Here is a 13,993-nt window from a genome sequence, read left to right as displayed (position 1 = left end):
CTCTCGGGGGGACAAACCTCAGCTCTGTAGATGTAGGATAAAGCTTGGTCTGCTACCTGAGAGAGCTCCTTCCGAATTCTCCCTCCCAGCCCCGGTGGCTCCCGCAGGCCCTCAGCAGAGGTCCCAAGCTGCCAGGCAAGTCTGCAACGCCTTGTGCATACCCTGGTTCTCTTGCCCACCCCCTGCATGCCCAGAGAGGCAACGGCTGAGGCTGCACCAGAGAACAAGGACTTGCTTGAGGTCTTTGTATGCAGTCATCGTGTTATTGTTTCACTTTTGGGGGCAGAACGGGGCCTATCATGTCCTGCAGATTCAGGGATCAATGTTCTTAGCTGTGACTGATGCTCTTGGCTCTCCCCCAGCGAAAGGTACAGCTCCCGTGTTCATACTGCCGCTCTCCTGGCATCCTAAGCCATGTCTCTGGCGTTTGCCACCCACCTCAGATTTCCCACCCTATGGCCTCAAGTCCTGGTACCCCGCATCCAAGGTATTTGGGATGTTCCCTTTTCCCTTGTGAGCCATGGGGATACATGTTTTCCCAGTGGTGCTGCCAGGTGGTGAGAGGCAGGGTCCCACCTAACCTGCGGGAGGTGGCTGCTGCTGTGACACAGCAGTGTGACGGGGAGGGGGGGGGGGGGGGGGGGGGGGATGAGGGCTGCTGTTTACCGTATTTAAGAACAGCAAATCAGGCAGTGCTGCCAGCTGAGCAGACTGCGAGACGCTGCGGGGCTGTGCTAGAGGACACATCTCACTGCGCTCTGGTGTTGCGGTCGGCCCTCAGCCTGTGGCCTCACACAGCAGCCGTGTCATCCGCTCCCCTCCCCACCTCACCGTTCAGGTGGAGGATCTTCAGCCTTAGCAGAGAAGATGCCCAAGCAGACTTGCGTTTTTGGGGTGAGCCACTGAGCTGGTTTGGGTGCAGACTCCTGGATGAAGCCCAGATGATTACACCTCCTGCTTCTTGTTTCACTTGCAGCTCCCCAGTGGAGGTGGTTGTGTCTGTATTCACAAAGCTGATGGATGCATTTAAGCAAATCAGGCATGTGGCTCTGTTAGATTTCCTTCTTCTCTAGCATTTTAATTCAACTTCTGTTGTCGATATCCCCGGCTTTTTAGATGCAGTAAAAATGAGCAGTCACATGAATATAAGTAGATTGGATTGCCTCTTCACTGAAGCCAAAAATGTGTGTTCCCAAATAAAAACCTTCCAGTAAGAATAAAAATAGGAATGGGTTTTGGTTTTAATTCCCAGAGGTGCTCCTTTAGCTCTAAAGATGCATGAATGCCAGAATTGCTACACGTTTTCGTAGCCGAATGCAGCATGCAAGAAAGCAAACAGTCACTTAATGCGGTCATCAGCATTAAGTCAGTGGGGTCTGGGGTTTGCTGTGGGATTTTGGTGTTTGCATTCCCATATCACCCTTGTTTTGAAAAGTATCTATCTTTAAAAACAATCAGCCCTTGTGCTTAGGTGGAAATGAAGTAAATGTGTTCTCCACCAGTACGAGCTCAAGCATAAAAGCCAGAGCTTCCTAGAATTAAACTGCTTCCTTGAGACCAGCACTGTTAGACCCAATAGCTCAGATCCTTCCAAGCAGGGCTGCTCCTCACATAGACCACTGGCCACTGCCCAGGGGTTCGACTGCTGCTTCCACGTGTCATTTCTTGGCCTCCGTGCCCTGGAGCATCCTCACACAGTCAAAGCGTGCAGCCGCCAAGCAGGCGGCGCGTCCCAGGCTTTGCTATCAAACCAGGAGGGAAAACTGAGCTCAGACTGCAGGAACTGTCTGGATCTATCACTGCTGCTGTTCTCTTTCACTTTCAAGCTCTGTTTTCTTTCTCTCTCTCTCTTTCTCTTTTTTTTGTCTTGGATGTTAAAATCAAAAATTGGACAGATGCAGCAGCCAGGGGCTGCAGCTAGGGTCTGGCTTGGAATAATGCAGTCTCAATATCCTCCCTTCAGTTAGATAGCAGGATCCTTCTCCATGTCTCTTGGGTGCAGTTATTTTAATAGCAAGGAGCCTGTCTTCACGAAGTGAGGCTGCGTTTCTGCAGTCAGGGATGTGTGAGCCATCACTGCTGTGAGTGAAGCACTCACTCATCACCCACGACAGGTGCCAGAGATTGTGCCCACAAAGAGATCTGGGCCCTAATTTCTGGCTCTTCCAGTGACTGTCTTAAAGCAAGTGCTGATCCCTTTACGCTACAGAGCTCTGGGTGTTGCTTCCCCTTTTGATAAAAAGGCATCGTATTGTTCTGAGCTGTTTCCCACTGTAAACTTCTTTCTCCTGTGAACACAGGTCAGCCGCACACGTGCCATGTGTGCCAGGTGGTCAGTTTGTGCCACCAACACCTTTTCCTGTATTCAGATCCAGAATCCATCACAAATGTGAAACCATCACAAATGCACCACAAATGTGACGGATTCACACCCCACCTCCCGCAAGTTCAGAGCTTTGGTTTTGGTCCGAGAGCAAGCACCCCTTCCCAGGAGGGGCTGCCCTGAGATCTGAGTCTTCCCACAGTACAAACAAGCACCTATCCCACTCACCCGCGGGGAGCTGCACGCTGTAATTAACACCCAGACTGATCATGTCGGGTGGCCAGGCACCACAATTATTTTTCCTCTTTTTTTAGGTTTTGTGCAGACACAACAGGAAGCAAAGCTGGGGCTGTGAGACAGCAGCAGGAGACAGCGGTGGGGTCAGGTTCAGCTCCCTGGGGCGTCTGGGGTGCCTATGCATGTCCAAGCATGCGTGCTGCCTCATCGCTTCCCTTGGCTGGAGACCACTGAATCGCCAGTTTTTAATCCTCTCCAGTGTTTCATCTTGGAGACCACTAGTGGACCGTTTGGCTCCTCGTGGCCCCCAGGTCCAGCCTGGAAAATGCCTGAAAGCTCCGTCCTCCAGCCCAAAAGGTGTTGGGATTCCTCCTGCTGACCCTCAGCCCAGACTCCACTGATCTGGGGTTTCCAAACCTCTTCCTGTCTGGTACCTGACCAAATGGGCATGAAGATGCCCTGCGTGTGAAACACCTCCTGTCCCTCTCTGCTGGCCCGTTCCAGGGAGCAATCATGTCCCAGCTCAGCTCATACACACATCCAGCCCTTGCAGCCTTCCATGGGGCAGCAAATCCTGGGATTGCCTGGTCACCTCGCAGCCCTTCTCAGCAGCTCTGGGTCTGCCTTGGTCCCAGGAGAGCAGAACTGTCAGTGCTTTATGAGAGGGTCACCAATGCTATGGATAATAGTATTCACGCTTTTTTTGCTGCTATGGCAAATACCTCACCTGGTATGTTTCAGGACATCATTTGCCTTTTTTTATGACTGTCCCACTGGCTGCTGATAGCCCAGAACTAATGCACCTGGGACCTCCTGCCACTTCCAGTGGCAAAGTAGCAGAAACTGCTGAATTCCAACACTGTGAAATTAAATTCTGTTGAATTTCCACTCTCCTGGTCCAGGAAGAAGCTTTCGTTTCCCTGTTTGGAGTTTCAGTCTCTCCCTGCCATGGCAGCCTTTCTCAATGCTTTGTCCATCATCAGTATCTTTCTATTTTTATGCCAACTCATTCACAAAGTATCTAACCCAAAGCCAATCTTGGAGATATTTTACTAGAAATCTGCCTTCTGCCCAGCACTTCTCATTTAAACACCGTCTGCTTTTCCAGTTTCTTGTGTCCTTTACAGTTCACCTTTTAAACTTCATCTTCTCTGACTGAAGTGCTTATTTCCTGTGTTATATCTCATGTTTACATATATCTGGGTAAAGATCTACCACATATGCTTGATCTACAGAAGTGGCTTATTTTATTCACAGATGAAGTTGCATGGGTATAAGCTGCGCTTAGTAAATGGCATGTTGATTTGATTTCCCTAATGAGTTGCACCCATGTCTTTTCATTGTTTTCTTTCCTCCAGACTGTTTTCTAAAGCCTTGGTAATGCTGATGTCAGCCTAGCAGGCTTGTCGCTGCCTGAATCCTGTCTCCTAGCCAAACTCTTCAACTGAGGCACTGGATTTGCTGTTGTGGTTGCAGAGAACCTCCCTCCGTAATTAAGACTCTGCAGCCAAAACAGCAAATTCTTTTCACTGGTGCTTCCTGAAGTCCAGGATGGGCATGATCCAGCCTTACCCTCACCTCACACGTGTCTGGCTGTCTTTGCAATCAGCTAGTACACCTAAATATTCACAGCTTTAAAATCTATTCCCTTTTCCAAAGAGAGCTGGCAAGACATTGAAACCCCAGATCCTGCTGCGGTATTGATGTCAACCCGCTGCAAGAGAGTAACTTTGGGTTTGATGGGACAGCACTAAAATCTGGGCTGTAGGGGGAAAGGAGGGAGGGAACGCGTTGCCTTTTTAAGCTCTGAAGGAAAAGCTGAAAGTGCTTGGAGCACAGGAGACTTCAAAATGTGCCTGAGCATCCTTTCAGGCTCATCTCGTTCAGTGATTTTGTGTCAATGTTACTGCCTTAGGTGGGGCTTTCGGTCTCTTGCTCTGCATCACTCCTTGCCTCATCCTTTGAAGATGCAAAAGGAGAAACGTGCTATTTCCTTCTGCCCATCTCAGTGAAAAACATTTTGGATTTTGATCAGGGATGTGCACCATCTTGATACATGTTATCCAAATGGTGATCCAGCAGTTGCCAAGGGCTGGTGTTTTAGAAACTCTATACACCTTGGCTAAGTGTCATCCCTGCTTTCAGATGCAATTGTGGCAATGCTAAATTTCTGAGGATTACCACTGCATGTAGTGGAATCCAGGAACCTCAGTAACAAGTTATAAAGTCAGGAGGAAAGCCAGGATGTGAAGATCTTGGCAGCTTCCCGTGATGGAAGATCCTGCTGTACTCAGGGCCATGGTTCCAAAATGCAGCACAAACCATTAATTTACTCAGATGACACTCTCTCCTCAACACTGTCATATATTTCAGTATTCCCTGGATTTCCCAGACTTCTTGGAGTCCCAGGAGCATCTCAGGGATGAGTAAACCAACAGTACAGGGGATGGGGTTATTGTCTTGCTTTCAGCATGAACAACTGGCAGAAGAAGGGTGTGTAAATGCCGTTGCCTATCTGCCCCCTTCCTCCCACCTCCTCCTTGCAGTCCAGGCTGTATCCCAGATCTGATCTAAGAAACAGGCACAGATCAAGCATCGAGCCTTTCCCCAGCTCCCCGCCCCCCCCCCCCCATGTCTTGATTTCCTCTCCAGCTGTGTGGTTCAGCCAGCTGTGGAGCCTCTTGAGCTCAGCCTTTCCAAGGTGGGCGATTGCCTGCTTGGGTAGGCGGTGAAAGCAAGGGACAGGATGGGGGGAGATCTCAGGATGGGAGCACACTGTGGGATTGCATGATGAGGTGGTTAGGATGGAGTAGCTGGGGAAGAGCGGTTTTGTGTTCAAACTGGGGCTGAGCTGTGTCCATAGAGATGCATGATGAGGACTCAGAGTCTGGCAGTGGCAGGAGGGATGGGAGAGGAATGTGTCAGCAGAGATATTGCAGGTGCTGGGGCTGAGGGATGGTGAACAGGGGATGGCCACGCTTGGGGTCATGAGGCAGAGCTGTGTTAGGTGGCGAAGCCTGGTCTTAAGGGGGCTCGACTCTGTTAAATCACTGTCTACAGCCTTCTGCTGGGTGAGGCAGGTTGCAGCAGCCCTGGCCTGCCTAGTGCTGTGATGGCCAACGTTGCTCTGCCAGGCGATCCCAGATGTTCTGGGGATGCTTTGGGCACAGGCAGCCTGGACCGCACCCTGCCAGCCGCAGGCATTTGCAGCTGCCCTGACCCCAGCGCTGCCGAGGATGGATGCTGTGGTCCCACGGGACACGCTGAGTGGCTGCTGCCCTCCGCAAGCACCGGTGCCTGTGCGGTGCTGTGCTGAGCCGCACACGGCTGCAACTGCAGCATCTCCCCCTCTGCCGCAGGGTTTGAGGCTGTCGTCAGGAGTCATCCTGGTGGCCCAGCCGGCAGCCTGTTTGCTTTTCTCTTTGGGACGCCGCGTGTAGCGTGAGCAGACGGTTTCCGAGGAGGGAGCCTCCCTGCACTTGGAGCTTTGTAAAAACCTGCCACTGGGCCAGACGTTCGCTCTGAAGGGTTTGGCGAGCGCCCCAGGCAGGGGATGGTGTCATCGCTTTGGAGAGCAAAAGTGTCAAGATGCATCAAGTGTGGAGCGCTGGCGTCTTCCCCCTGCCAGCTCAGCGCTCCCAGGCTCCTCCAGCTGTACGGGAGCAGCCTGGCAGCTTTTTTTTCTTTCTTTTTTTCTCTTTCCCTTTTTCTTCTGGAATCCTGTACAGCATGAGCATAGTGGAGATCCCAGGGGGGTTGCTGCTGTCCAGAGAAGGCTCCTTGTTCTCTGCCAGATCTTGTGCTGGGGGAAGGCTGGAGGAAATCCATTTTGCAATGGTTCTGCTGGGGCTGCCGGCAAGAGTCATGCGAGGTGCATCAGTCCTTGGCCAGGCTTGTTCTTGAAAGGCACAGCCCTGGGCAGTCAGAGCACGGATCTGACCTGCCTGACCTCTGCTTGCTCCCCACTTTACTGCAGATTTGTTTTTTGCTCACCCTGAAGAGCCTCCTGCCGAGCCAGCCCACTCCTCCTGGGCCATGACCTGACCTGCACCAGGCACTGAAGCCTTTCCCTGGGGTGGCGTTTCCATGTGCCCTGGCACAGCGCTGGCACCAGCAATTTGCATTTTTAGCAGCTTCAGGTCAGCCTGAACCACCCAGGGTTTGCTTATGTCCCTCGTAAGAAAGGTTCTGGTGGATGCACATGTTAATCTCGAAAACAAACGCCTCCACATTGCTTTTACTAAATATAGGACAAGTGTCTGCTGCGGTGCAGGGCGCTTGCAGGCAGCCCACGACAGGTCACGCTCTCACATTGAACAGGAGTTTATCAGCCCCGGCCAGGAAAGGGACTTGGGTTTAATGCTTTTTGCTTACAGATTTGAGCTGCTGTGTGTTGAGTTTTCAAGGTCAATCACTTTTCCTCTCACTTGCAGAGGGCTGAGCCTGGAGATATGAAATGGGGCTCCTCTGGGACGAGCATCTCAGCCCAGCACTGTGTAGGTTGGATCTTCTGCTTCTCTGTCATTAGCACAGATGAAGTTTCACCCTCCTGTGGGGTAACTGAAATGGGATTAAGGAAGGAACTGCCTTCCCTCAGAGTCACATCTCGATCACTCCAGTGCTCCAGGAAGTGTCATTTCCCACGAACGCGCAAGCGTACATGCACTGCTGATGAAATCTGGTGAGGTCAGGCAGTCATTTCCCCCTAATTACAGCTCCAGGAATGAAGAATGTTTAGCTTAGACTCTGGTGACTGTGCTTTGGAGCACTTTTCATTTAAGCAAAACATAGGCACATGGAAATGAAGGTAGGATTTGGATTTTTCATTCTGGTTATTTTGGTTAAAAAGATGCCATCCAGTGCTTGTGTAACAAAATACGGTTCTGTTTGGTGATGGTCAGTAAATGAAAAGATTCAGACCCCCAGACTGTCATGTGAAAAGCCTTTATGTTGGAAACCTTCGTGTTGCCAGAAAAGGTTTGTGAGAGATGTTTTCCCTCCACCGCATACATCCCTCTGAGATTTGAGAAGGTCCCTGTAGTAGCAGGAACTTGGAGGACTGGAAGACCCTCCCAAGCCATGATCTCCCCAACAAGGTGTCCCACCATGCCCTTCAGAAAAAAGCTTCATCTTCCATTTTAAAACTCAGTGTAATTTCTCCTGTGGAATCATCTGCAGGGCTGCACAACTCCCATGGTTAGAAATCTTCTTCTCATATGAAAACTGTTGTGGCATCCTCTACCAACAGAGAGGGTCAGATACAAGCAGTGAAGGGTGGGTGAGAGGTGGGACAGCTGCTTGGAGCTGTTACTGCAGACGAGAGCCCGCGCCCCTGTCGTGGTTGCTCCATGCGCTAGGTTTGGGATATCCAGGCTGCATGGCTCTGCCCATGCAGTGCTGCAGACAGGTCCCTGGGGCTGGGGGATGGCAGCCGAAGCAGACGCTTCATAGCCTGCACGGTGGTTGCATCCCTACATAATTTAGGAGCATGAGAACTTGAGCATCTGTCACTGACTGGTTATCTGGCATCACGTTTGTGGCTGGCCAGATCCAGCCTCAGGTCTGATGCTGCTGCTGCAAATAGACTTCTGAAAGCAAACCAGCTGATCTGCATGGACCACTTGGGTGGGTGTCTTCAGCTTCAAACACTTGAGGACATGTTGCTGGTATAAAAGGGAAGGGGAAAAGTAAATAGAAGATAAGAACTTAACCAACTTACCAGTCAGACGAAGCATCTGACCAATTTGTCTATTATGTGTCTCTGAGCCTGGAAATGCGAACTCTGAGCCTGCGGGGGCTCAGCACAGAGCTGCCCGTGCTGGATCTGCCCCTTATCTCTGCCAAGCACAGATGCTGTCTCACCCCTCACGGGGCTGCAGCGATGCTGGTCAGGGTCCTGTTGCCTCCTGGGTCATTACCCCACCAATGCAGCCTGCACACAGTGGCATTTCCCAAATGCACATGGATCAAACTGTTTCCAGTTGCTCTTGAAATTGCAACAAGCTGTTATCTTTGTTTATGGTCTTTTATTTGTTTAAAGGTTAATTCTGGACCTTTCAAACTCTAACTGCAGGTTTTGGTAAAAAATGAGAGAGAGGGACACACATTGCGTGAGCATCTTCTCCCAGAGCCAAACAGATTTGTCTCTTCTTGGGGGAATGTTGCCTCATCCCAACTTGAGCATCTCCAGAGAGGGTGAGGGAAGCAGCCCCTCCCAGCCCCTCTGATCTTTCTTGCTCCTTTTCCAGCCACAGAAGATGGGGTTATGAGATCCACCTGGCAGGGGAAGGCCGGTCGCAGCCCGCTCCAGGCCTTGTATGAGAGTGACCAGGTAAGGGGACAGGGAGAGGGAGATGGAGGGGGTGAAGAGGGAGCGGGGCGCTGGGGGCTGACTTTCCACACCTCCAGCGTGTGGGGCTCCATGCTGTCTCCAACCACCCCCAAGGTCTCTGTGCCTGAACTTCTGGCCATGTCCAAAAGAAGAGACCACGCTGCTTTGGGGAGCAATTGCTGATAAAAAAACTGCTTATGGCCCTTGCTGGTACTTGGACAAATGGTTTCATTGCTGGGGGGCTGAGCCATAGCTGGGAAACCCAGGAGATTTCACTCTCTGAGGATTTCCAAGCCAGCTTGGGCCATCATAGCAGGGCAAGAGCATCATTGCTGCACTTTCTGAGCTAATAATTGATAGATGCTTCTATGCTGGGTGCTACGCACACACACATATGTATGTGCATATATATATATATATATGCATATATAAAGCTGGACCCAGCCACGAGGAGTTTATAATCCTGGGACATCTCAGTCCTCTCCATCACCCTGGGCTGTGCCAGCTACACCTGCTGAAAAAGGGGCAGCCAGGCACAGTCCGGGCAAGGAAACGCTTGCCTCCAGGTGGGCTTGGTGGGTTCATGACCCATGCAGGGGTCTGCTGGAGGACAAGCCACAGTCACTGCTTGAGGCAGGGAGCTCTCGCCCTCACCAGCCCCCAGGGCTTTGAGCCCCGCCAGCATCAGTGACCTGGCATCAGGGAAGGTGTCCCACTTGCTCTTAGCAGCTGAATGGGAGCTTAAGGGTTTGCAGTTGAAGCTGCCAAAGGTGTGTTTTGTTTCCTTCTACTGCGTTTCCCCCCTGGGTGGGACCTGTGCAGACAGACGTGTCTTTGCAGAGGGATCCTCGCCCACAATTTCCCTGCAGGAAGCCACCCTCCAACTGGTGCAATGGACTGGGCCACAGCCACATGCCCCAGCCACCAAATGTGCCTTGCATCTCCCCATGTCCATAAGGCAGTCATCTTCTGCAGCCCCCAAGAAGCAGAGGGCAATGCTGGTGGTCTCTGCAGCTGGCTGCCAGCCCCGCTGCCTCCCCACGGCCTGTCGGCAGCACCCACTGCAGCCAGAGCCACATCTCCTTTCCACACACAACGCTCTTTTTTTACTGTCTAGGTTGATGCTTTTATGTCTATAAGCAGCCAAATTACATTTGCTCTGGGAAAAATTGCAAATGTGGACTTCCTTGGCCACGATGCCGGCAAACCCTAATGCTGCTGGAATGTCATGGTGTTATTTCCTTAAAGGAGCTACTTAATTTCTCTAGCTTTTAAAGAGAAGGAAATTAAGGGAGCAATTTTGCTCTGAAATAACTGCACTTATTCCAGTGGGCGGCTGTTGAAAAGTAGTCACATTTATTTGTTGCCATGCCTGCAGACAGTGTCTGTCTGTCTGTCTTTCTGGTCCAATAGTTTTGAATTATGCAAGTGCAATGAAAAACACCTGAAAAAAAATCACATTATTAAAATGCCTCTTTTGGTTTTTTAAGCACTTGCAAAAAGGGTTTCCCGTTTTAAAAGGTGATGGGGAGCCTCTGAACTAAAGAAATTTCTGCTGAAAGGTTTGGCTGTGTCGCAGGGAGGTGTACCATGAGAATGCCTCTTCAGCTGGGATTATCGCCTGCCTAGGTGCTATGTTGTCTTCATATCCAAGTAGCCAACAACATCAAAGTCATATCTGGGTGGCAGTTAGGAGCCTGTTGACCTGCATTTCCTCCATTTGAACATTTTCCCTTCTCATCTCCCTCTTGGAAGGAGCAAGGATGGGATGCTTTCTCCTGCCCTTGTCTCAGGTTACTGCCCATTTAGGTTCCTGGAGAAAGTGGTGACTAACGTGACCTAGACAAGGTTATTTCATTTTGTGGAAATGAGATCCAAAAGGGTCTGAGTGTGGTTCATCCCTTGCAGGAGGAGCTTTTTGTCCAGATGTTAACACCTCTCTGAAGGTGATGAGTCTGCTGGATCACCCATGGGATGGGCAGTTTGTCTCAGTATCCCAGCTCCTGGCAGGAGCTTCACAAACCCTCATCTCCACAACATTGCCTCTCCCAGGCTCTGGTGCCCCCCAAAACCCCTTATGGCCCCCTGGGGAGGGGTGAGGGTGCATCTGAAGCTTGGCAAAGGGTGTCCTTCGGCATGCCTGAGCACTGACAGCTGTCAGCAGCAAGGAGGTAGGGACCAAGGAGGTGTCCTGCCCTTGTCCTTCATCTTGAGGTTGCCACGTCGCTGCAGGCTGCAGAGATGTTTGCTGTGGAGCCCTGCGATGCCGGCAGGACTGGCTTCACAACCCCAAAGGGGAAGCCACCACTGCCTTGCGACATGGCAGTCCTGCATTGCATTAGAGCAGCAGCTCCGTGGGGCCAGAGCTGCCCGCGCCAGCAGACAGGCAGTGAAGCCGTTAGTGGTCGCGGCCCGGATGAGGCTGTTGGAGGTTCCCAGCAACGACACTGGGGCTGAACGCAAAACCTCCAACCCCTGTGAGCAAAGCAGGGAGGGAGTGGGCAGGAGGAAGAAGGGACCTTCCTCTTCTGAGTTCCTGGAAATGGTTTCCTTCCCCAGACATTTTAATGACACTTTGGGATTTCCAGTGAAAACTGTGACAGGAAAGGTCACATCCCCAAATCTGGAGGAGGGGGGTTCAGCTGGGGCAGGGGTTGCGGTGGGCCCTGAGCTCCTGGGAAGCCAATGCAGCAGGCGTTGGTGCAAGGGTCAAAAGGGATAAAGAAGAAGGAATGTGTGCGGACTCCTCATCCCTGTGGACAAAGGAGACCGTGACCAGAGGTGAGGCATTGGACTGGCGCGTGTGGAAGAAGTCCCTCAGGACAAGGAACCTAAAGCCCGCAGGAAGGGCCTCACCACCACCTCCAGCAGCACCTCGCTCCTCTCCACCATGCCCCTGCCACCCCACCTCACCTCCAGCTCCCCAGCTGCTCCCCAGGGTCCAACCATCATTGCTAGAGACCGTTTTCCTCCACCCATCTCCCTTTGCCTTTCCTTGGCAGCACAGCCATGCCGTTTTCATCGAGCATGCCCATGCTTGTGTGCCACATTTCCGCCTCTTGGCTGCAGTGTTTGCAGCAAGCCCATGGCTGTAGGCATCAGCACGATGCAGCGATGCCCGTCACAGCTGGGAGGTGTGCGAGGCCCTGCACCAGCAAAGGGGCTGCACTGTTTGGCACTGGAGGGGTCAGACCATGCCTGCCCCCCTAGACCGGTGCAAAGAAGAGCACCTTAGCTCAGTGTGTGTGGGGGTGCTGTACCAAGTACTCCATTATTGACCCTCTCTGCACCGCCTGCTCTTCCCTCACCCCCTTTGACTTGTCCCCTCATCACATTTTGTTCTTTTTTTTCCCCCAGCAGGTCCAAGGATTAAATGCACCAAATCAAGTTGTGCTCAAAGTCAACACTGTCCTCAAAAATCCCATATGGGTGACTGCCGAACCCGGGAAAGGGGAGGGAATGAGGACAGTTGTGGGCCAATTGCTGTGTGTTGGCCACAATCAGCTTGGGCAAGCTGGTGACCATCTCCTTTTTTTCCTCCCCAGTTTGAGCAGTCATCGCTGCAGGCAGTTCACCAGCAGAGACGGGAGCTGTTGAGCAACATCTGCAACCGTTACACCCGCAAGCGGCGTCTCCTGCGGCCGGATGACTTGCGGCACTTGGTGGTGGATGACACGCATGGGCTGCTCTACTGCTACGTGCCCAAAGTGGCCTGCACTAACTGGAAGCGGGTGATGATGGTCTTGACGGGGCAAGGCAAATACCGGGACCCACTGGAAATCCCTGCCAATGAGGCCCACGTCTCGTCCAACCTGCGCACCCTCTCCGAGTACAGCGTCCCTGAGATCAACCACCGCCTGCGCAGCTACCTCAAGTTCATCTTCGTGCGGGAGCCCTTTGAGCGCCTGGTCTCGGCGTACCGCAATAAGTTTACCCGCAGCTACAACACAGCTTTCCACAAGCGCTACGGGACCAAGATCATCCGACGGCACCGGCAGGAGCCCAGCGACAAGGCCCTGGAGCGCGGGGACGATGTGCGCTTTGAGGAGTTTGTCTACTACCTGCTGGATCCACGGACGCAGCGGGAGGAGCCCTTCAATGAGCACTGGGAGCGGGTGCACTCCCTCTGCCATCCCTGCATCGTCCACTACGATGTGGTGGGCAAGTATGAGACCTTGGCTGAAGATGCCAACTACATCCTTCAGCTGGTTGGGGCCGACACGAGCATCAAGTTCCCATCTTCATCCAAGACCACCAGGACGACAGATGACATGACGGCCCAGTTCTTCCACGACATTAGCCCTTTCTACCAAAGGAGACTCTTTAATTTATACAAAATGGACTACTTGCTCTTCAATTACTCCATCCCCTCGTACCTCCGCATCCGATGAGGTAGGGGCTGGGGGGAGAGGTGAGGGAGAGCTGGGTAACTCTCACCTTGCCACAGTTCCTCTCCTCCCACCCTGTGCTCATCTCTTGGTTGACTTCTGTCCCGTGCTCTCGCCATTACAGTCTGCTCTACATCCTGATGCCTTGTTCGGGCGTGGTCTGGAGGGAGGACATCTCTCAAAACACTGGGGCTGGAGCTTTTCCTTCCCTTTCCCTCTCACCCTTCAACACCTACAGGGGATGGTGGTGGGACCAGACACTGGAAGGAGGGCTTACCTTGGCTGGGGACTTTAACTAAGAGGCTCCTCTGTAGATCCAAGTCTTGGGAAGGCTCCTTTTTCGGGCAGGATCCCTTCAGGTCTTTCTCCTCCTTACTGGGCTGTTCGAGGGTGGACATGGCATCTTGGGGGGGCAGGGTGGAGCATGTCAGAGACTTGCATAGAACCAGAAATAAAGCAATAATTTAATGTAAGTTTTTCCTTTCATTTAAAATCGCTCCCACTTTTTCTTTTTGCCCTGTTCTCCTCCATCCTCCCCCAGCTTCCCACACCGTCCCCCATTGCTGGGGAAGGCTGTGGTGCGTTACTGTGACCACATATTTCTCCCTGACAAAGCCCGGAGGGTTTTTTTTGTTCCTCTCCTTCCACATGCTTTCAGCTGACATGCAAAATGCTCTGAAGAGAGGGAGAGAGGAGCAGGTCTGCAGCAGGTCT

The 13,993-nt window shown here is 52.2% G+C and overlaps 1 protein-coding gene across 1 annotated transcript in view; it reads left to right on the top strand.

Moving 5' to 3' along the window:
- Positions 1-13,752, top strand: part of CHST13 (carbohydrate sulfotransferase 13) — a 32,175-nt gene extending 18,423 nt beyond the window's left edge. Inside the window, exons 2-3 of the mRNA XM_055804320.1 lie at positions 8,809-8,891; positions 12,437-13,752. Coding sequence (XP_055660295.1) covers positions 8,809-8,891; positions 12,437-13,282 — 929 coding nt within the window. The 3' untranslated portion in view covers positions 13,283-13,752. The remainder of the gene's footprint in view (positions 1-8,808; positions 8,892-12,436) is intronic.
- The last annotated feature ends 241 nt before the right edge of the window (positions 13,753-13,993 follow it).

Source organism: Falco peregrinus, chromosome 5, assembly GCF_023634155.1.
Source record: "Falco peregrinus isolate bFalPer1 chromosome 5, bFalPer1.pri, whole genome shotgun sequence".
Lineage (NCBI taxonomy): Eukaryota > Metazoa > Chordata > Aves > Falconiformes > Falconidae > Falco > Falco peregrinus.
The sequence above is the reverse complement of the archived record's forward strand: the minus strand, read 5'-3'. Positions and strand labels throughout refer to the sequence as shown.